Source organism: Aquila chrysaetos, chromosome 3, assembly GCF_900496995.4.
Source record: "Aquila chrysaetos chrysaetos chromosome 3, bAquChr1.4, whole genome shotgun sequence".
Taxonomy (NCBI): Eukaryota; Metazoa; Chordata; class Aves; order Accipitriformes; family Accipitridae; genus Aquila; species Aquila chrysaetos.
The window spans coordinates 71,728,063-71,752,190 of record NC_044006.1 but is presented as its reverse complement, the minus strand read 5'-3'; the positions used below and the strand labels follow the sequence as shown (position 1 = coordinate 71,752,190).

Here is a 24,128-nt window from a genome sequence, read left to right as displayed (position 1 = left end):
GAATGCTTCAAAGCTGTGTACAAAGCTGGGATGTGCCAGAAAGCACCAGCACAGTGACTATAAGGAAGCAGAAAATGGAAAAATAAAAAGTCTCAAACATTTCATCACACTCGTCACCACTTTTCTCCTTCCTGACAACCAACTGTAGAAATTTCACAGCTTCCAGGTCTCAGAGCTCTCTGTAGTACAAGATTAATTGGTACTGATCAGCCAGGGCTGCACATTTTCTAAAATCACTGTCAGCTCAACAGAGCATGAAAAACAGTAGAGAAAATTATTAACAAACCAAAGCAGTCTCAGTTTCTCATATGCAGTCTCTGATGCTGGTGGTTTTAAGCCGCTTTTCAGGAGCAACAGGATTTTGCTCTCTCAGTTCATTTACAGCGGCTGCTGGTACATGCAGCGACCCCCTCACTCTCATTTATTTCTCCAGAAATTTTTTCGCCATGGTTTCTCCCCCACTGCTTCATAACAGAAACATCCCACCAGAATGAGAAAAATAAGTATCTCAGCTCCGGTCCTCCCACAGGCAGCATCACCCACTTTGGGGCGAAGCGCTGGATGAGCTACAGCTGCCCAGGCTGGAGGAGCGGGAGATCAAGTCCTGTCTCCTTTTGCAATTGCTTCTCCATCCTCCTCCCACACATTTTCTGTCCCTGTTCTCAGTGCAACTGTCCGCAACCTGGCTTGTGCCGATAAACAGTTATGTGAGCCAGGCTGAAGTATCCCCTGGGTTTCCGTTTGCACTTGGAGAGGTTGTGAACTGCCTGCTCTTTGGTTTGCTGAAAGCTGTTGCCCATGGACTGCTGTCTGAGCTGGTTGCATCCTATGGCATGTTAACTCCACGTGGTGATCTCTGATGCAGTCGTCACATCTCCGCTGTTGGGAAGAAAGAGTGCGATTTCTCCGCTTGACACATAATCCATACTCACCCCCAACTCCAGGTGTCCGGGAAGGACCATGGCAAGCTATGGAAGAAGACCTGTGCATTTTTGACCAAAACGGGAAGACATTTCCCCTTGGGTTGAATATTTAAAGATACTCTAAAATATGGCACCTCCCAGATCCAATCTAGAGACTCAGCAGCCCCCAACCCCACAGCAGTTGGCAGGGACATGGGATAAAACACGTGCACTGAGTGCCACCAGTGTGGCTACAGCAAGTTACGGAGTGACTTGGGGACAAGCCCCTGCCCTTCACACTGGGACTGCTCGATTCGTGTACATGGAGGGGTCAAAGCACGTTTGCACGTGTATGTATTGGGGCCTGAGTCATTCAGCAGGTTCACTTCTAATTTAGTCCTAATTTGCCCCTAAATTATAAACAGCTGGCAGGGAAATCATCCTCGAGAGTGTTGTTGAGGTGGGACAGGTCTGGGGCCAAGGAGTAGCACTGAGGTTTGCCTGGAGCCCCTCGGAGCCAGGTGTCGGGGCTCAGCTTCTGTCCCTGTGAATTAAAATCCACATCAACAAAACCCCTGAGAGGAGCAGCATGGGCAAGGAGAAGCTCATCGGCATTTCCATGCAGCTAAAAGCCTCCAAAATGAGCGGTTTGAGGCTAAACGCCTGGGCATAAGGCAGCACCGGGGGTCACGGCAGCCACGTGTGCTGCAGAGCAGTTTCTTCGCTGGGCACTCATGGCTCGGGTAGGGAAGAAACACTTTTAACATTATACCTTTTGCATGTGTCATTCAATCCTTCATGGAATAGATGGTGTCCTTTAAAGGGCAGAGCAATTAGCCTCGCTGGGGCCAAAAAGTTGTCCCCTTCAGAAATGCCACAGAGCCTATCTATTTACAACACACCAGGCTGCAGCAAGACCTGGCAGGCGGAGAAGTGGCCAGCAACCCTGCACAGGCAAGGAGCAACTGCAAGAGGAAGGAGGAAACTCTGTGGTGGTGATCCAGAGGTTGGAGAAATTTGGGGTAATCCCAGTCCTCAGCCCTGCCAAAATCATATTGCACAAATCAGCTTCCCTGCTGTTTGGTGGACAGCTCGAGCTTTGAGGTCTCTCTGTTGGCTGCTCCTCTCCTGGAGCAAAGCTGTGGACTCTCTGCCTTCGCCCCACAGCTTTCCCTGCTCTCATTTGCTCCTGGTGCTCGTTCATGCATTTCTCCTTCCACTCTCTGTGTGCTCTCTGCTTCTGTTTGGCCATACTCAGGTCTCCTCTTGCTGTTCACTTGGCATAAAAGGACTGTAAAGCTCCAAAACCGGGCAATTACAGAGATGCCCATACTCGGCAATGCCACCCTTCACTTCTCTACCAGGATGCGAACCTCTTCATCGGTGCAGAGGAAGGATGGGGTTTAGCTCAACTGATACACAGAAGAATGTACTACTTGATAACTTCAGTTGCAGTGGCCTGACAGTATCTACCCCGGGTAAGATGAGAAGCTGTGCTGGCCCAATCCTGTTTACAACAACCGGAGGACTCTTCCTTAAAACACTTACAGAGATGGCCATGAAAAATCAGAAATTCCAGATTCAAGTAGTCCAGGTGACAGAGCACCCCTTTCTGGGGCATCAGGGGATTTTTTCCTCTTCTTTCCTTTTCCACCCCTTTTCTGAATACAATCCAAGCTCATTCAGCAACAGGGAGGCTGCAATGGCAGCACAGTCACCCTGGGAGAGCAGGGTGGAAAGCCGATGTTGGATTGCTGTCATTCATTTCTCGTTCCTGATGGTAGACGGCAACTAAATAGGATGTACCAGTCTGTGACTGAACCTGATGAGCCACCAAGTCTGGTTGCTACCAATGCTCCTGGATGCCACTAGATACTGATCATAGAACCTGCTGAGCACCCGAGGTTCCCTTGAGAGCTGGTCAGAAAGTGTTTATTAAGGCCTAATAGCTATGAGATACAGATTAAATCTAGAAAATAATGTAAAGCTTTTGTTTTGACTCTTGGTGCAGGAAAAATTATTTTCTCTGTGGAGGAAGATATGGATGGGGTTTAGAGTTAGACTCCGAGGAAGCAGACTTGCAACACCATGTTTGGTGCAACACTATGGTGCTTCCAGCAGCAAATCCTTTTGCAGATGTTAGCTATTCCCATCTCATTGATGAAACCACAAGAAGAGAGCAAATTAGTGGCTCAAAGTGCCATTAATCACTCAGTCAACAAATCGCACGGGTGTTTCTGCTTAGGTGAGAATTTAGGGGTTTTAATTAGAAATTTGGGAATAAATTTTACATCTGGGCAATCTGTAATCTAAATTTTACCCTCTTCTTGCATAAACTCTGTTACCTGTCTTTGTGCATCTTGCTGACACTGTGAAACTCCAAAGACCTGGGTCATATCTAATTCACATCACCTTGACCTTACTACCACGCCAGCAGAAACCCTCAGATGGGTTTAGGAGAATGCAGAACAAGGCACAGTACCTTAGATTTAAAAACACTTAACTGTACAAAACAGGAACAAAAGGAGAAGCATTTGCCAGAAGGACACCTTAAAAACAACACAGTCCACCACTAAATAAATTGCAAAACATTAAATAATAGAAAAACAAGTTTTCTGGGCAGCCACCCATCCATCAGTTGCCACTCCCCACCACTAAATCTGTATGTTCCTCTCCGCACCATCCATATGGTCCAACAGGACTCATACCTTCATCATTCTGCTGGATTTAACACAGTGACTCCTGACTGATAAAGAGTAAAAAAGAGCCTTGCCTGTTGTACAAGTCAGCCTCTCTAAACTGTGCCTTATCTGGCTGATTCAGTGTAACATCAGTTTTAAACCTCTTAGTCACAGGACAGAATCTCTCAGCAGCACTCGTGGTCTTTGGGGAGTCACAGAGTTGTAAAACAGCTACCATTAGTCCATACAGGAAATGCATTAAACATTATATTTCTCCACTATCCTTAAGAAAAACAGCCAGATCCTGTTGGAAAACCTGTTGTCTCCCGGCCAGCTAATCCCTGTGTGATACATAGATACTCTCTGACACACGCAACTCAGCACCTGTATTAGACTTAATACTCAGTGACCAGGAAAAGCTTTTGATTAAGAGAGAATGGTCCTTAATTGCAACTCAAACACAATTATATTGGTAACTGCAGTATCAGAAAGGTGGTTTTGAATGCATTACTTATTAGATTGATATGCAACTTTTCTCTACTTAAAATTAATCTTTCAATATACAGTGTTAGCCCTAACGTAGCATTTAGTTACTATTCTTCAATTAAAGTAACATTAGCCAACAGCCCCTTTTGAATGTATTTCACAGCGTTTACTGTAAAGCTTCCTGTTCCATCACTCTTTTCCTAAAGGCTATATCTGATGTGTGTTACAGGTGTCAGCTCAGATGTTCATCTCTGGTGCAAAGCAACATAGAAATAACCTCCACGCAACAACTGCACGATTCAGTCAATGAAATTGGGAAGCACAAAATTGTTGCTTAATTATTTGCTATCCCCCACTCGCTACCCTCTCCCAAAGACTAATGTCCCTCCTTTTCGGATGGGTAACACAGAGGGTCCCTACCGAACAGGCCACGAGGATCGGACTGGCGTCTCTCCGAGCTTTTGCACTGCTCCTTTCTCTTCTTGCTCCCTCTAAAGCTACCAAAACGCTTCATGAGCTGCAACATGCGCTCGTGTGGCAGCAGCTGTCGGTCATGCCCAGGATTGAAGAAAAAAAGCAGCACGAGGGGCAAGGCAAGGTGTCGCTTACACCAAACGCCCAGGTACAAGAAAATAAAGCTCCAGAAAGACCGTGTGGCTGCAAAAAAAGTCCAGCTCGCTGGCGGTTCAGCTCCGAGGCGCTTGGTTGTGGTCTTCGTGGAAAGCTGTTCCGCAGCAGGCTGCCAAACCTCACACGCCAGGCACTTCCAGTCTTAATTCCAGCATACAGTAACTCGCCTGCAAGTATCTGCAAACACAGGGAGAAGTTCAAAGTCTGCCCAGCTTGCAGCCCCGGAGCTCTTATCCGTCAGTGGTCAGAAGCCTCCGAGACCAAAGCAACGTTTCCCAGTGGATCAGCTCATGCGGAAAAGGTCAGGAACCACCTGATAAGCTCCCTCGTTCAAAAAATACTAACTATGCAAAGGAGCCACAAGCCCTCTTGAAGGGAATTGTCATGTGCAGCTCGGCATGATGACTCTTTAAAAAGGCTGTAAAAGGAAACCACCCCTGGACAGACAATTCCTGGCAGTGAGCGTCCCGGGCACACTTGCACTGTGACATGACATCACCCAACTATTTTGATTCATGTGTGCTGGGTCTTCGCAGCGACAGCATAGTCCAGCTGCCTGTTGATGAGCTCTGAAACGCTCGGCCCTCTGTGACTAATGACTAATGGATTAATGGGAACGAGCTTCTGCCAATTCATAAAAAGAAGGCTGATACTTTCTGGAACCGTAACCAGAGTGATGAGCTGGACTTTCTCTAGCGACATGCTCTCACTGTGTTACGCATATCTATAGGGTCTGCATAGATTGCTCCATTCAAATTTGCCGTCTGCAAAGCAAAAGGCACCCGGGACAGCTGTTTGTAACACAATTGAAATCCACCTCGTGGTCTTTTCAATGAGACAAACATTCACAGGGCTGTTGCTCATCCCAACCGGCCAGGGTGTATTATGTTAGGCTCTGAGTCTGTACATTTAGAGCTGTTTATTTTAGGAAAGGGTTGATCAGCATGGGCTAGAACTTGAGCAGCTGGAAAGGGGTGCAAGCACAAACCAAGGCATGGTCAAACTATCATAGCCAACCTTCCTAAGATTACAGTAAATGTTCTGTTAAATCAAAAGCTTTTTTTAAAGTCACAGAGCACCAGCCTTTCCTCTGAACATCACTGGAACTTGTGGCTCAGATTTTTCAAAATTAAAACCCTATATGAGTAATGAGAGTCTTATCTTTTTAATTCCTAGGGGGAACTGAAGGTCATCTCACCTTTTTCCTCTACAAAGAAGCATGCCTTTTTCTTTGTGCCCATGATTGCTCCTGGGACTTAATATCATTAGAAAGGAAAAGAGAGAACAGCCATGAATACCGCAGAAAAGACCTTTATCAACACAGATTCCTTACAAGCTCTGGTCTTTCAGAAAGATGGCTGCCTCCAAGGCATCAATGCAAGGATGTCCCAGGATTTCAGGGACCCCAAGTGAAGATGCAGAGATGACAGCAGGTTCCTCTGCCACCCTCAGCTACCAGGGACTTCCCTCAGTCTACCCTATGGAGAATGTGGAAAAAGGCAGTACAAAGGGCACCTTTGTTCTTCCACCTAGCGACCAAAATAATCAAATTATTAACAAGACACTTAATTACCTTCCAGACAAGGCTCTCACTGATATCGAAGTGAGGAACCACAATAATTACTTTAAGGCTGTTACCCACCTTTTCCCTCCTGACTTGTCCTCCTACTTTCTTTCACCCCCATCTTTGTGGCCCTGTTTTAGCTCTGCAAGTGAAGATCCCCATGCTTTTCACCAAATAACAATCTTTTACATAAAATAGCCTGTCGGCACAGGGCTTTTAGAAAGCCCCTTCTCCCGCCCCTCCCTTGAGGCTCATTGTTCACCCAGTGCAGAGGAGAAGCAGTTGGAGCAATGAGAAATGTTGAGGGATTGGCAGGAGAAAGTGTCAGTGTTATTTAAATATTTGTTTTAATGTAGCTGTAGGGAAGTGTCAAGCTCTTCACACCCCATCTGGCCGTGTGTGACCAGCGCATTTACCTCTGCAAGCTTCATCTTCACTGTCCCTTCCCTTCATTCTGCCATGCTCATGCCACCACAACTGAGACAGTAGCCATAGTGGGACAAGCTCTGGCTCTCCCTGTAAGTACGTTTCATGGGCCACCTCTCAACCTACTTCCATGAGAGCAGTGACCTTCACAGTCCTTCCCATTTGAAAACCAGCTCCCCGATAGCAAAACTGAATCTTCCTTGCTGCAATTTAAGCCTACTGCTTCTTGTCTTATTCACTGTGCACACAGAGAACAGATTGTTCCCTTCTGCTCTGGAGCAGCCCTTGACATATTTGAAGACAGTTATCCAGTTCCCTTTCCAGTCTTTACTTGGCCAAAAACACAAGAAGCGCTGCCTACAACACCAATGCAATCTGGACCTCAAGTTTCCCCTCCTTAGAAAAAGCATTCCTCATTCTTTGGTGGCCAAAGGACTGCTGGGAATGACTCAATGTCATCAGAAACCAAAAAATTTTAATCCCTTTTTAATGAGATAAGAATTGGTATTGCTTCAGCCCAGAAACAGCCCCCTTTTTGATAGAGGCCAAGGATAAATAGTTGCTGATGACCTTTTCAAGCAGGCCTGTTGCACCAGGAGGGCTCATTTCCCCTTATTAAGGAAAGCAGCAAGACCCTAATGTTTCTGCACAGAGCTACCAGAAAACGAAATGCTGTTTAAGAACTGACTTTCACAGTAATTTGTTAAAAAAAGCACTAAGTGCTTTGAGTATGATCATTTTGTCTCCCACAGCTAATGGTCTAACAGATACTAGCACATTTACATCAGATACTACATCTTCTTAATGATTCCAGTGGAAGGATCTTATAAAACTAATAATAAAAAGCTGGGCTTCAAAGAGCTCCTTTGGGGCCATCTATGTTCTGGAGATTGAAAACACAAATCCCTTCCAAACAACCATGAAATGGACTCTTGTCAAGCTACTTTAAAGTCTCCCAAATTAGTTATAGCATATTATGTTTCTTGAGCTGCATAAGAATAACACCATCCCCTTCCAAAAACCATACACGGGCTCATTCTGAATGGTACCAAGCACTGGGCAGCTTAATAAAATTATCTGGGAGGAAGGAGCAAACAAACACTCGTGTATGAGTGTGAAATGCTTCCCTGGTCCTGCTGTATGTGCTAAGCTGGCCGGACCTGAGCCATTTCATGGCCTTAGAGCAGCCTCCATGCTGACAACTCACCAACCTGCCTCCAGCCCCACCAACCTCTTGCCCCAAGTCATCTGTTTCTCTGACAGTTTTACTTTGATGACCTAGTGTCAAGTCCAAAAAAGAGCCTAAAAAAGGCTCAAGAGCTAAAAAACCACCCTCCATCCCCTTAAACCACCTGTTTGTTTGTTTTTTAAAGGGAGGCTGGAGCACATAAAGTAGAAAAGACAAACTGCCTTCTACTGCATTTTTCACTAATTCACAGGGTCACATAAGGAGAGGAGTCTCATTGCAGGAGTCATCTCCAATCCAACGTGAAAAAGCCCCATCTGTGGCCCGGTTCCTTCTTCGTGATGCTTCTTGCTTTTCAGTTCTCCATTGCTCAGGATAAAACCACCTTTTGTACCTGCCCCCAGTGATTTAACGTGACTCATCAGGCAGAAACATAACAAAAATCTTCCTCTCTCTGGATGCAATGTGAAGATTTGTTCTATGAGGTAGAATTGGGGGTTGAGTGTTCAGATTTGGTCACCATATAGGAAATATGGGAAATGCCACCACACCAACCAAGTGCAGCCATCATGGTGTGTCTGACCCAGACGTCAGAGTTTTGAAACACAAACTGATTCATCCATCTCACAGAGGTGTCAATTCTGTGCCGTGGTGAAAATACTTTAAATGCTGATATTTTGAACCATTTCCTCACTTGACTTTTTAACAGAAGCTTTAACCTGAAATACAAATGCAGCAGCAGAGTGCAGGGCAGGCAACGGGGACCAGTTAGTCCTATCAGGGTTTATTCTGGTGTGAAAATGGAAAAAACAATACTCTCCTCTTTGAAATTAAAGAGCTTATTTAGTGCTAAACAGGAAGGCTAAAAAGAATACGTATCCCCTTAATGACAATTAATGCTTCAACTGGCTTCTGACTGCAAATCAGCAAAACTAAGTATTTCCCTTTCCTCATTGCTGAGAATTTCCTTGTTCAAAATTCCTTCTGTTTTCGTCATTGCTCAGAGAAATAAAGTTCAGATCCACCCTTAGAAAGGTAAAGCATGAATCACTTTTGCATTTCTACATGGATCACGTTTCTCTGCCTTGTTGTACTTAAAAATTTCCCTGAATTGGAATTTTTCTAATTTTCTCTTTTAAATTCTACAGACTGATGTTGGCAAAATTAAACATTTTCCATCATTGTCAGTGGTGCCAGGACATGCTTACAAGCCTCACAACACCAGACTGATTTTAACCGCAATCGTATTACATATAAATAGAAAACTGGGAAAATATTTCAAAATAGCACGCAAATAAATATGTAAAAGAGATCTTTGCTCTAAAAAAAACCCACTCAAGACTACAAGTGATGCAATGCACAATAACAAAAAGCCTTTTTTGCCCAAACACCATTTGCAGGCTGGTTGAACAGAGCATGCAGCTTGCGTTTTCAAAGGGAAATACAAACTACCACTTTCTCCATCTGGTCTAAGTCCAGCTCACATCCCATAAAAGAATTGCAAGTTTATGACTCCAAGCTGGGCTCAATTACTTACCATAATCATAACCAAGTGTTTCACTGTAATGAGTTTTTGTCTTTATCCCCTTTTTTTATACTACTTCATGCTGCTTTCACTGTGCATTAAGAAAGATTCCAATCTCTGAAGCTGTCAGGCTGGCACTAAATTGGTTTTGAAAAATCTGAAAGTTTAATTTTACTTCTTTTTAGCAGTCCCAAAGGTGCACACTAGATTCCCCAGAACTCTTGGCAAATTACTTAGAAATTACATCCTGGCGTCTTTGTGATGTTTTTCTATCCTACCTTTCCAGAGCTTATAATATGAACCAGCAGTAATAGGAGTAACAGCGATGGTAGTATTGGCATATTGGTGATTTCTAGTAAGAAAAACACTATTTCAGGCTCAGAGCACCTACCCCAAAAGACCCATAAGCTGGGACCGATGACTATGATCCTATCCAAATGATAATTTTATCATTTCCCCACATCCTACTAATAAACTGTGGTGCATATGTTTCCAGCAGTCACTTCTTTAGCAATTTCAGTTCATAATGTGAAAAATTGAGCCATTCTTATATACATCGCAATCTGGCTGTGCTCAAAACAGCAAAACAGTATTTGATCCAGCAAGCACAGGATGTCTGGTGTGACAACACCACTCCTAAAATTTAGTAAGTTCTTAGCTAAAGGAAAACATCTCAGCAGTAACTATTACAAAAAAATAGCAAAGGCAATAAAGTTCCTTAGAAGCATTTTTCCACTTGTGCTTTTCTCATCTCTTCTTGCTCCTCTTTCTCCTTGCTTCTCTCAAGTCTTTCAAACATATCCATCCACAAAACCTTGAGAAGGAGATAGAATTCACTGGAACATCACAAATCTCTTTTTCACCCTCTTCTTGTTCTTCTTTCTTTCCCACTTCCTCACTTCTCATGGAAGATTGGAACAGATTAAATGATGTTAAAGTTAAAATGGGCATTGTAGGGCTGAACAAAATATCCCCTTCAGTTTAAAGAAAGTCCTTCAACCAGCAATGAATGGGTCGCAACATGAATGACAGCAAATTAATGAGCCAGAAATTACTCTAAGAAAGTGATACATTAGGGGTGGCCAGTACCTGAAGAGTGAAATTCATATCACTATCCCATAGTGAACACCCCAAAACACAAGAGACTAAAAATCAGAGCACCACGACTCCACAGAAATACAGTTCTCCGCTGACTCTGCCCTAGGAGATTTATTTGGAGAGAAGAGGAAAACTCAGTGAATTAGCAACGGTTTGCACCAATCCTCAGCTGTCCTCAGATGTCAACCCTATACAAACCTAGTGAGCATCCTTCGTTGCATAGCCATACATTTGCAATTCATTAGCTAGTAAGAGCATTAGGAGTAAAACAGCTTCACACACATTTACTGCAATTTTAACATTCATGTCAACACGGTTATCACAAAATACAACTTCAGTGACAAACATGCACGTTGGAAGCAATGCCGCCATCCTAAAATCTAGGTGGGATGATGAGACTTCAAAGTAATTTCAAGTTCTGTATCCCTCTGCTCCCCACAATAAGCAGATGAATCTGACAGCAAAAGCCAAGAAATTTGCTTACGCACAAAATATGACAACGAAGAGACTCTTCTCCTGGCTTGGTATTATTATTATTATCTGCTATTTTTGGTTGAAAATAATCTTAAGTGTTCCCTAACAATAAAAAATGCCGATAATGCAATGTTGGGGTTGACGGTCATCCCACAAATGACCCATTCCTATGCCACAGTGGATATAATAAAGACACACGCGCTATATATATTATACACATAAAATTAGACATGGTGGTCAGCAGCATCCTATTAGACATGTGAGACAACACCGAAAAGCTGACTGAAGAGAAAATTGAACCACACCTTGAAAAGCTAAATGCTTAGCTAACACTTGAGAAGCCTTTCTCATTCCTGGCTCCAGCAACTTCACTGACGACGCTCCTGTTCTTCAGTGATGAAAAAGGGACCTCGTTTGGTTCAGCTGCAAGAGAGCAGCAACTTTGAGAGGAAGGAACCATTCCCCATGAACTCCTAACCCCAAGGGTGAAGGACTTTGCATATGTGTGCCTCTCCTGCTCTTAGCTGCTCTGATGGTGCAGGAGAGCCTGAGGTCTAAGTTCAGGATACCTATAGGGGTATCTAATGCAGGTGTTTACACAGAATGGACATCTTCCATGAACTATTGCAAACATCACTTTGTTGACAGTGAAAGCAGGGTCTTGTAGCATTACACCAGCGGTGAGCTGAATTGCTCATTGCACTCAAGCTCAAAGCTCACAGAATCCCAACGACTAGCCGGGGTATCCATAGGAAGGGGTTTAAATACTTATTACAGAGCCACCGACAGTGTGTTCACATGAATGACTAAGGACATCGTACAGGACCGGATCTCAATCCGATGAACTAAACACAGGCATAATGCCAAGAGGGGAAATTCCTAAAGGATCACCAAACACTGCATTGTCATTACAAGTGGGATTGCTCCAGCAAGGGGATTATAATAGAAAGGGAGGAATCCACTGTGTGCAGACAGGGACTGCACTGAAATCCAACCCCCTGCACAGCCTCTTTGCATTGCAGCCTTGGTCTAGTTGTTCAAGCCACCTCTAGCAAATACAGCGCACCTTCATCTGGTGGTTAAGAAACAATACAAGGGATTTAAAAAAACCCCAAACCACATAAAAACCTCCCAAGATCTATCTTCATTTTCTACCCTTACTTTGCCTATGAATTAATGATTCTGAAGTATCGTCAGTTGTAAGCAAAGGAATAAACCCAAGTACATTGCATACTTTAATGTCATAATAATTGAACAACTGGCAAACTAGCTCTGTTAACTTCCCAAGATAAACATCTGGGGAAACACCACCAGCTAGATCTCATATAGAACCTTTTCATCTTCAGCAGAAGGGAGGTAAATACCATGGTTTGTAGCTTCTTTGCACAAGAGAAGTGACTTTCCAAAAGTCCCTGTGCAGCAGGCTGGCACGAGGGCAGTGAGGAACAGAACAAGATTGAGGTCTGTTGGACTCGACAGCTCTGCTCCTTCCTTTGCAAGAACATGACATATTGTTCACACTGTGTTAAACCACTGTGTGCATGAGGTGGCTGTCTCACATGCCCCAGCTCCAAAGAGATTACTAGAATTAGTCGCCCAGATTATGGAAGATCTGCCAGAGCAGATGGGAGTATAGAGGAGGAAACATTTGTTATCACATACATGAGGTCTGGAAGGGAAATCAATCAAAATCTTTCTGGTTTCTCTTTCCAGGTTGTTTTTTTGGTTTGATTTGGCGGGGGGGGGGGGGGGGGGGGGAGATTTTTTGTACCCAGATCAAACATAGCAATTTTGTTAGCAAAAGAAACTTTACTGACTTTTTAAGAGAGATGAAAGCATAGTGAGAAAGACAGACCCTGAAGCTTACTGAGATGGTAACAGAGGTACCTTAGCAATCTGCCAGGGTACAGAAGGGACAAAGGAGGAGACAGTGGACATGGAAGGGAAAGCTGGCACTGTTTTACTGTGTACAATGAGCTAGAAACCATCCAAGCCCCAATATTTCCCATTTCTTGATGATTCTACCAATTCATGTAACTGGTAGACAGGTAACTTGGAAAAAAGCATCCGACACATCCATGGCATCCAGCTGGGAAGCTGCTGCAACTGCGCGAGCCACAAGCCTATGATGGGAGTGAATCAAGGGACCATGTGGGATGGCTTGGGTGGTAAAAAGTTCCCTGTTCGTGCACTGTGCAAGTGAAAACACCAAGCACTGTGAAGTTCAGAGTTGTTATATTTAGGATTGTGTGAAAAATCTCAGTGGGTTGGCTGGGACCAACACAGACATGAACTAGAGAAATCTTTTTGAGTCTTTACGCCTAGATGACAGAAGGGCTGGAAACCTGGGAGCTACAAGGCAGTAAGAGAATATTCCTGGAAAAGCCAGCCCTGACAGCCTGCATACACAATACCTGGCAGGAGAAAAAATAGTCTGAAACCTTTTCACAACAGTTATTTATAAAGGAAGAGACTTTAAAGGCTGTCAACTGTGTCCTTCAGGGGAATGCCTGAAAGCCAGAGACCGAGTGTGGAAGAGGCAACTTCACGGTAACTCCTTGCACAACGCTTCTTTGGTTATTTAGGTTTTAAGATGCCCTTGTGAATCAAAGGGCAGGTACCAGTGCTCAGGCATATCCCAGCTCAAAACAGCTCTGAGGCTGACAATTTGCAGCCAGCATCTTTCGCAGTTCACTTCCTCGAAACACATCAAGCCTTAAATTGAGGAGAGACTTCTGGAACCATGAAATCTCTTTTAGTGGTGACTTAGCTTAGCAATGCATTGAGCAAATTACACTACTATTTGTACCTTGTAAAGTCATTTGAAAATGATCTAAACTAGTATCACGCATAACCAGAACTTGCTGTACAGTGCCATCAGATTCCCAAACCTTGTCAAAGGTCAGCATCTTGCAGTGGCTTCAGTACTTAAAGTAGAAAGCACTCTACCAAGTAGCTCTAACATCATTAATCAGTTTAAATTCCACATCAAGAATCAAAGCAGAAATTCAGTGTTACGGTTACAGAGCTCTGGATATATCCAACAGCACAAAGCCCAACTTTTGAATTTCTTGGTCTACCCCAAAAGCATCCTACATCCCTAGTCATTCACGCAGGTGTCTCTGTTTTCAGCATCACGTTTCTAACACAGTCCTATGAGCTTTCCATAATGCAGCCTGGTGCAATTGTGGCTCTCAGAGTCAAGGTTGCCTAAAACAGCCTGTAAAAACCTATCAGTGCTACAGACTGAATGCTTTTGTTATTATTACATAATACGTATTTGTGGAAAAAAAATACTCTGTCACCACCTTGGCAGCTAGCAATAAGGCCTAGCAAGTCTGACAGTCATCTTATTTGCAAGCATGTCACTGGAGCAAAAAATATTAAAACCTCTGTCCTAAAAGACACGAACAGAAACTATTGCTCTAAGCTACATATTGCTGTAAACCAGGTAGGTTGTTTCCAGTCATAACAAAATACCCATAGGGCAGAGGAGGGGAGGAAGGAACACTGAAATGGGGCTGAGTATGGTGTTAATAGATTCTGGTTTTATTCTCAGCTCTGCTACTGGGCTACCTGCACAACCAGGGATAACTCACATCATCTCTGCAAGAGCTTCAGATGAAAAGCTATCTTCAGACGCTGTGTGTTACTGCACTGCAAGTGTCTTATGCTTAGACCAACCCCTTTTCTACCCCTATTAACCAGAAAGATAATTAAAAGTCTTAACGAAAACAAAGACCTACAGCAGATGAAGTAGATATTTACGGTGACTGCAGGTTTCTTGCTTTCCTTCCTGTTTATTTGCTGCCAATATCCATTACAAGCCTATGTGTTCAAAGGCAAACAGCAAAACCCCCGTGTCTTCAGGAATTGCTTGGAGTGGGGCAATACAAGCCCAGGGCAGAGAGCATCAACCCTCGGCCCAAGAGACCAAACTCCCACTGACCTCAGCAGCAAAAACCAGGCTCATTGTCAGCAAAACTGAGCTTCTCAAGAAGTCTTTATATTAATTTCTGAGTGTTTTTTTTCCTGCACAATGTGTTAAAAGATGTAACACGAGCTCCTGCATCAAGCGCAGCACTGACAAGGAAGGTCCTGCTGGTCTTTATTTTGAGTCACAGCCCTCAGCATCACCAGCCTAGATCAGTCGCTTCAAATTCCCCGTGCACCCTTCAGCCCTCCCTACTTACAGTCACCCGCTACAAAATTCACAGTCTTAAACTACAGTAATTAATGAAACTTCACCAAAACCCAGAGAAGATTTGCTCAGGGTCACGCACGAAGCTCTGGGGGAGCTGGGAGCAGAGGGTGATGCTCCTGCCCCAGTCTTTACACTCCTTGCCCGCACAAACCTGCCGCACCACAGCCCGCACAAATCTGGTGTGGGAGGGAAGGCATGGGGCACCAGCAGAGTCCAAAGGACTTTCTGCAGTTTAGCAGCTCCCCCTGCATCTCCTCCTAATGTGCTTTAGCTACTTAGCAAGCAGCGAGCTAAACATCTTCATGTTTAGCAACAAGTTTTACTGGATTTTTGTGTTACTTGACCTTAATGATTGGGAAGCTCTTTGTGTCTTACTGACCTTTTCTCGGCCGCTATCACAAGGCACTTCCCAAGGTGAAAGACAGTTTTGCTTTTGCTCCAAGAGTACAAAACATGCAGCCGTGCCTGGAGAGCACTCAGTGCTCCCTGTGTTGGGCCACAGCAAAGAACAAGGCTGTCTCCTCAATACAATTTTAACTTCTTAGCTCCAAGAAAAGGTTCAGCTTTGCTGTATTAACACATCCAGTGCAAAAATACCTGCATTTCAGTAAGCGGACACAGGAAACCGGTGTCCTTTCTTTACCTACCCTGCAGCACAGTCCCTACAGCCTTGCGGCACTGAGTCCATCGGGCTGTACGTATTCTGCCCCCAACAGTCCCACCTTACCCCTCTAAGACTGCAAATGCAAGGCCTTCTTCCCTTCATATATTAACATTATTACTATATTAATGAAGTTCCTAACCTCATTTAGCCACTTGGCTTTTGCACTATGCAAAAAAGAACTACAGAAGAAGAGGTGGAGGCTCCTCTAATTCTGCAACCTATAGTGCAGTGGCAGAAGTTGCTTATAATCAAATGTGAACCATTCCTCAATGCACAGTAAGTAACTGTGTCCAAGGGAGACAATAAGAAACTTAAGGGGAAATGAAGTGCCAGGTTGAGAGAGAAACAAGGAACCACACACCTTCCCAGCCATGAACTCATCAAAGGTTTTCTCCCTCTGAATTTTTGCAAGATGTGCATGTGCTGTGTGTTGCTGAGCCTCACATCTGCTGGACGGATGAGAAACTAATTTCTAAGAATTTCAATGATGTCAGGCATTTTCTTTTTTTAATGTGACCATAAAGTGGCAAAAGCTGTCAGTGGCGCTGGCAATAGCTTAACAGAAAATGTTGATGTTGCCTGGATACTGAGGATTTGCCTGCATGTCTGCATTTGACAGCAGTAACTCCTAGGGATTTTAGTTTTTCTTTAATACTCTGAGTGCCGTGCAAGTATCTCTCCTTATTCAGATCCTTCCTCCTCTCTCCTCCTCCATTTTTTGGCTTTGTAAAACGCAAACTAATTCTTCGACCATAGTAAAGCCATAAATAAGAAGCCATAAAAATGTTTTTCTAGCCTTCTTTCTCCAAGGTTGAACTTTTCAGTTATATAAGCACTTTATAAAATAGCATGGGGAAAGTATATGAGAATCTGTTTATGTGATTAAGACTTGGCTCCTTCTTTACTGTGGCCCAGTGACAGTATTTTATACTTTGCATTTGCCACCGCCAAGGTTCACTCAGCTGTCTCTCTGTGACCTCCAAAGCAGAAAGCAGCAAGATTTAACATTGCTTTTCATGGAGTGCTTACAGTAAATCATTACTGGTGGGTATCCATGGAGTCTTGGGAAAAAAGAGCATTATTAAGCACCTGTTAATTTTTCGTTACAGTGGGTAGATTCCAGGTTTTCACTGATGGCAAAAATCCAGCTACTCTGAAGGGAAGCAAATTTTCCCCAGCCTTTCCCCTTACTGCTGTCCTGCTTCCAATCTGACTTGTGCTTTAGTGTTTGAAGAAAGAGTTCTGGATGCCATTTAGTGAAGTGCTGTAGTATTTTATTATCTTTTATGGTAAAGAATTTGGAAGGACTTGAGAGAGATCTTCAGGCAGAAACAGAAACAGGACCAAAGTGCATATACAAAATACAGCACTAAACTCCTCTTCCTGGCAGCTAGATGACAGAGAATTAAAAAAAATCCACTGCAGATAATTTTTCCAGTCTGGTCCCTGACATGGTTCCTAAGTGAGGAACAATGCACAGTTATCCCAGTGCTCCGCAGCAACAGATATCAGCACTCTGCGGGGTTATTTTCCAAAGGAAATGACGTGCTGTTCGGATACTTCCTTTAGTGCCACTTGTTTTATTTACTTAATAATGTCACAGGCTTTGCATATGCAAGCATCCAACTCTCTCCTTCAACAGTCCCATCCCAAACATCAGTGCCCCATTCCCACAGAGCCCTTCTGCACTGGGGAGTGACTTGGTTTAGCCACACTGAAGTAAAGGGCATAGTTTCCTGCTCCTTGCAATTGCTCCTCCAGAAAAAATCCACATATCGTAACACTAAACATCATGACAGCATCACCTCAAGAGAGTAAATAAAGCTTGAACGCAACAAGAACACGTACCGCAACCTCCTAACTCCTTCCAACTGATGCCAACCACAAAGCAGTGAACATGTGAGGTTCATCTACACAGCGTAATTCTGTTTCCCCTCTCATCACAGCAGTAGCACACATGAGATTTTGGACACTGCGCTGGCTTCAACAGCTCTGCGGGGAGGAGAAGACACCTTTCTGTCGTAGCACTCCCAATCCTGCGATTTAACCACTGGTAAAAAATTTACGTGGAAAACTACTGATGTTGTCAAAAAACAGACGGAAAGCTTGAAGCAGAAACGAGCCATTAAAAATATCACATCTCTTCAATTTTGAAACTGGAATGGACAAAGCAGTAGGCAGTGGAAAGAAGGGTGGAGATGACTCAACAGGCTCGTTTTGTGGCGATGCCTTTTGCTGTTGCCTTCCCCAGGCCTCTTGTGGCTGGGAGCCGTAAGAGCATTTGCATGGTTTGAAGATGCAAAAGCGGGTGCATGGAGGCAGTGCCAGGACGCTCACATTGAACACGCACAAGTGCATGAGAAAAACTCACCTCCTCCCAGCTGCACACCTCTTCTTAAATACAAAATGCAATGAAAGAGTGAAAATGATGTTGTGAATCCTGAGAATCATGCTCTCCAAATTTCTCTTCCAAGCACAGGTGAGACTCCCAGCCCAGCCCAGGGCAGCTGGACCTTCTCTTGGCTCTCTTGGCTAAACTAGAGCCAAACTATAGCGAAAGATGCAGCACAGCTGGTGCAGGTCCATGCTCCGTTGGCATTCCTGCTCCCTGGGTTTGTAGCTGGGCTCCCCAGGGAAGCAGCTGCATGCAGCAGATTTAAGTTTCCCATTCTACAGCACAGTTGTCTGCTTTGTAAGCTCCTCCACTGACAATGTTCACTCTCTCCATATCCCGCCTTTCCAAACGGAGTGGCTATGGGGGCTTCCTGTGATTGACACAGTGGCTTCCAGCTACCCCAAACAACGCTCCAGACACTCTGCCTCAAAGCTCATCCCAAAATGATGGGTCAGTTTAACAGCAGCGTGACTTCTGACCAGCGCTCATCAGCAGCTTGTTTGACTGTAATGTGATTTAATTGCAGTGACGTGTCTTTAATAACAAAACCCATGCCAAGAAACTGCAGTTGGAACAAGAGCTGACCTAAGGCCAGTTTCCCAAGGATTTTCACTCTTAACTTGTGGCTCCCTGGTGCCACAGAAACTCTCCTGGGTCACCGAGGTGGCTGCAGCCACCCAGAGCTTCTCCAGCACCTGCCACAGTCACATGTAATGAGGTACCTTACCCCAAATTTCACCCTCTGTAATGGCCACGTGCTCCTCCAGCACCATCCTCTGAAACTGGGGATAATCCCAGAGTAGCCATCATCCTAAAGTTACCACCAGGGCTTACTCCCTTAAAAAAATATCTGAGATTTCACCTCCCTTCGTCACCCCTAAACTCTGGGGCTAAAGGAAAAAACGAAAAATCACCATGGGGCAGAAACCTCCCTGATGGCATCTCCTTTGCAGAGAAGCTCCACCCCACCACCCCACCACCACCCCCAAAATCCAGGGGGGTCTTGTCTTTCAGGATTTATCTGACTGCATGGACATGTGCTACTGTTGTTACATGGAGACGTTCCATATAACACACAGAAATAAGACATGCTAAATTTTTTTTGCATTTTCATACTCTAATATTTTTTACACATTCTTTGCCCCAATGGTCTGGATAATACTGGAGCATAAGTCCATTTTCGTTAAACAAACTTGAAGGAATCATGGCCCATCACAAAGGAATACCAAAGTGATGGCTATTAATTAAATACATTAATGCAATTAAGAAAAATGCTAAATCTCAGTTTCTTTCTTGGTCTTTGTTTCTACAACAATGAATACTAGGGAAAAAGAAAAATGTTCCTAATTCCTGCAGCAAAGCCCGTATCTGTTACCCCATAGCCATGCCTTTGACCATTTCTCTAAATGCAGAACATCTCTCCCTGCCTGTTTTCCCTTACCACAAGCAAGAATTTGCTGATAATCCACATATTTTTCTGCAGACTGGGCTTCTGATTCAACAAAATCTAGACAGCTGTACAAACTGGTTTGCGCTAATCCCCACCGTTTGCTTGAAAGATTTCTGTGAACGCCAGCGAATGTACAAGATGTCAGATTGGCGATAATCCTCATTACTTAGTATTTACGTTTTTGAGGAGGGAAGGGTCATAATTAGGCTTTTGTCAATGAGAGTGCCTTTGACTGCATTGGAAGTAAGGGCTTTCCTCTGGCTTTGAAGGACAAAACCCAACACAGTAAAACTTAGATCCCCACATAGGAAACTGTTCCTTATTGTTCACCACCTTCATAAGAGTGATGAGCAAATATTGCTGAAATTAGCCAAAATATTTCCTTTTTAATTCTCTTTTTCTTTTCTTTTTTTTTTTTTTTTTTTTTTTTGTTAAGAAGGTCCTTTTTTTTCCTCAAGTCAACTGGCTTAGGTGTCTCAGCAAGGATTTATACTATTAACTTCAGGCACCCAAGTCTGGAAATTGTTCCACTGTGTTCAGAGCCCAATGGTCAAATCTTCCCCTGTGTCACTCTGAGAAAATCAGATGTAGTAAATCAGATGTGTTTAAATACACATAATACAGCAGAATTTGATCTTCGCAGGGCAGAAGCCACATTTTAATTAGGTTTGCTGAAAGGAGCAATACTTTCTTCTAAAAGATGAAAAAATTCAGCTAACTGCTTATCTAAATGTTCGCGTCAATTCATTTTTGAGGTTCGCTCTCCCGAACAAGCTTAGGCCAGTGTTGCCTCGCTGAGGACTCTTATGCCAAAACCCCCTTTTTATTACCTGGCTACATGTTTCAGCCACTGTTTGTGCTTCTTGTCTTTCAGAAATCCTTCAAGGTGTACCTAGCATGGCCAAGCTCACCCCTTCTCTAGCAAACACAAAGAGGGAGGCACTTAATATAAATGCTAAACACAGAATAAATAACATGGGCACTATTTGCCACCTGTAGCTACTCTTGTTCCAGTGTTACGCATTAGCTCACGTGCAATTCTTTCACCCCCTCTCCAGAAAGTCTTGACCTTCACAGTGTTTAGATGTGGATTTTTATTTTGCATGGATTAAAGCCAGTTTTGGCCTCTGGCTGCTCGGCACTATGGGGGGCATGTCGGCGTGTGAGAGGAATTGGAGCAACCGCATAACTGCAAACAGCATCATCCTTTTGGAGTTACAGCTCAGGTTGCCAAGCGCAGTTCTCTCACCATTAAACAGCTCCATGGAAAGACCGTGAACATGAAGAGCTATGGAAACCTTATACTGAGGTTAAGCAAACAAATCTGACACCAAACCTTCTGCCCAGCTCAGGCAGGCGATGAAGCTGATACATTCACAGTGACCCTGAAATGAAACACTCAGGATTCCCAAATTCCAGTGTTTGTTGAAGAGTATATGATTAATGGCTTACCTTTACATGCCTTCCCCAGCCAAAAATGAATTGCATTAGGGTTTGTGCATTTGTCAACGCAGTTAAATGACTATCTTGATATTGAGGGCCATATCCTGACCCGAGGGCAATGGCAAACCCTCCTGGGATGAGGAGAGGAGAAGCTGGTTTCCTGAACAACTGCAAAGTTATTGCTTACGCAGGTTGGAGGGAGGGATGTTTTACTCCCTGCTGTTTGAATGGGTTTAGAAGAAAAAAAAAAAAAAAAAAAAAAAAGCAAGCATAATAAAAGGTCCTCAGCATCCTGCTCAAAACCTAAGCCAAAGCATCTCCAGGCAGGCACAGCAATCCCAGCCTCTCCATACAGCAAGGAGGAGCAGCAGGATGCCCACAGGAGGGCACCTATGTTTCACAGTCATATAGGAGCTCCCAGGGAGATGCAGTTTGGGCTTGCACAGTGCGGCACTGTCTGGCGTAGCTTCCCGCACGCCCTTGTCACCACAGTCCTGTGTCACACATCTATGTGGGGCTTTCAAAGCTGCACTTACATTTCAGGTTCTGAGAGCCATAAACAGCAGGAGATGCTGCAAGAAGCAAACTACAAAGAAACCCTGTTGCAAACTGCTGCAGTTGCCTACCAATAAAGTGTGCTTATAGGAACCCCAAGGCAAGCTTCAAAATAATTTAATTAAGAAATTGAGGTGTTTTGATGGTTGATCACCAAAGATTCCGAGTAGTTGTTTAGTGTATCAAGTACACACAGATTAATAATTTCCATAATCCAAGACAAGAATTTTTTAAAGATAGAGAAGAGTCTTCAAATACTGGGTGAACTCTACCAGAAAAGGGCGTAGCAGAAGCCTATAGAGAAAGAAAACAATTTCTTTTAAAAAGAAAAAACCCACAAAACCCCACTGTGATGGGTTGACCCTGGCTGGTTGCCAGGTGCCCACCAAAGCCGTTCTATCACTCCCCCTCCTCAGCTGGACAGGGGAGAGACCACACCCACACAATCCACAACCCTTTTTTTTTGTTTGTTTTAAAGCTGAAATAAGAAAATTTAGATTTCATTAAACACTTAGTGCCCCATGCTAGAACCAGCCATCCCTGGTGGGAGGGGAGGGCGGTTAAGTCTATTGATCCATCCTAGGGATCCCAGGCACAGGGACCTTTGTAAGCTCACTGCTGGCTTTAGGCTTGTCATTTGTCAACCACCACTGCTGGTTTTAGGATTGTCATAAATCAGTTAGTTCCTGACATTTGGACCTTTCCAGCAATGCTCTGTAGATATGCTGGTTTAGCTCTTTAGCTGGATAACAAATTCTAACATCCAGAAAGTGGACCAAAGAGAAAGCAATCTGGGGAGAATACCAGTTACAGATTATTGCTAGTAGTGTACAGGTGACTCTACAGACTAAAATTTTCCCTTCAGAAGGGCCTCTATTCAGGACATTACTCTCAAAATTACATTCACTACAACATTTTTGCTTACCACAGCTTCACACTGTACCCACCATGAATCCTCAGCTCGCTGCCCCATCCTTTGCACTTTACTTTGCAGAGCATCCACACACACCCACTTAGCAGCACAAACCATTTCATACACCGGCTGGCACAGCACAGACAGGGCTTTTGAGAATTTTACAACCCCCATCCTGCAAATCCAAAAATGGTGCAAACTTCGGGGAGCATGGACCTCCAGCTAACATGCATATGTGTGCCTGTGAGTAATAAAATGCTTTTATGAACCTGAATTGGGTCCTTTGCATGGTGTCATCCTTCATTCAGTGTCTCCCACGCTGTGCCAGGGAAGCTGGTCAGAAGCTTTGCTGGATGGATTATCAAAGCACCTGCAATAACAGTGGCTCCCAATACACATATTATCAAACTAATTTATTTAAAGGTTCTGATGGATGGGAACTATTCATAGGTCAGTGTCCAAAAATTAGACCCAACACCCATTTTCTGACATGAGTTCAAGACCTTGCCTGTCGTCTTTTTATTTTAAACTAAGAACATGACTTCCAGCCTCCTCCAGCTAATGTGTTCATTATTTTAAGCACTATAAAACCCAAATCAATTAACTCACTAGGATAGAAAAACCTAAACCAATTCATTTTTAAAAGTGGCATCTTTGTTCTCCTTTGCTTTGACAAAGGAAACATGAGCTTACTTCAGTCAACTAGAGAGCAGCATGGAAAGTCTTAGCTCCACTACACAGATTCAGGAGTATAGGAATTACTTAGATCAGTGACATCAACATAATGTTGGTGTTACACCATTTCCACAGCCCTTTCACCTCTGTCAAACTGCAAGCACAAAAAGGCTTCTTGCTAGATCTTCTAATTCAGACTGATACTTATTTGACTTAGTATGGCGATGAGGAAAAAAATCCTAAACCTGGCACCATGCAGAGCTTTATACTAGAAGATATTTTCTTTGCTTTTCCACATCTCCTCGTCCCAGTAACAACCAACCTGCATTTAAAGTTGCTCTATAGACCAAATGGGCCAACGATGACTCCATAGTTGGATGATCACTACCCAAGTTGCTGTAAGGTTGGAGCCAACTCCTGACTGAATCAAAATGGATGCTACAGGCTCTCCTTGCCCAATTCATGACTCTGCCAGTGACTGCTGGAAGTGACATGGCACTAAAGCAGATGCTGGAAACTCACGTGATGGCTTATACCAGCTCAGCTATGAGACTGCGGTGTCTGATCGTGCTTACTTCCCATATGAATGGGAACGTTATCTTCAGCTGGCTTTATGGTCAATAGGAAAACAAAATACACAAGTGAAACCAGGGAACGAATCTAGTTATCCATGCAGGCAAGTAGCAGAGTCTGTGTGAAGTCTTTAAAACCCTCTCAGTCTAATCATTGGTTATCACCAGGGCTCTCCTTCAAGATGCTTTCACAGCCCCAAAGGTTGCATAAAGCAAAGGCTTATTTCCACAAAGCCCATAAATTGGGACACGAGAGTGATCAACGCCTCACCCTATTGACTCTCA

General features: G+C 43.9%; 1 protein-coding gene across 6 annotated transcripts in view; it reads right to left on the bottom strand.

The window, feature by feature from the left end:
• The window catches only part of PRKAG2 (protein kinase AMP-activated non-catalytic subunit gamma 2), a 226,541-nt gene that overhangs the window by 114,944 nt on the left and 87,469 nt on the right, over positions 1-24,128 (bottom strand). The window contains exon 1 of one of the 6 annotated variants that reach the window (XM_041122704.1): positions 4,490-4,635. The exons of 4 other annotated variants lie outside the window; for them this stretch is intronic. In XM_041122704.1, coding sequence (XP_040978638.1) covers positions 4,490-4,595 — 106 coding nt within the window. In that variant the 5' untranslated portion in view covers positions 4,596-4,635. Of the gene's footprint in view, positions 1-4,489; positions 4,636-24,128 lie in introns of those variants that run through there. One more of the 6 variants, XM_030010418.2, reaches the window with a different exon arrangement.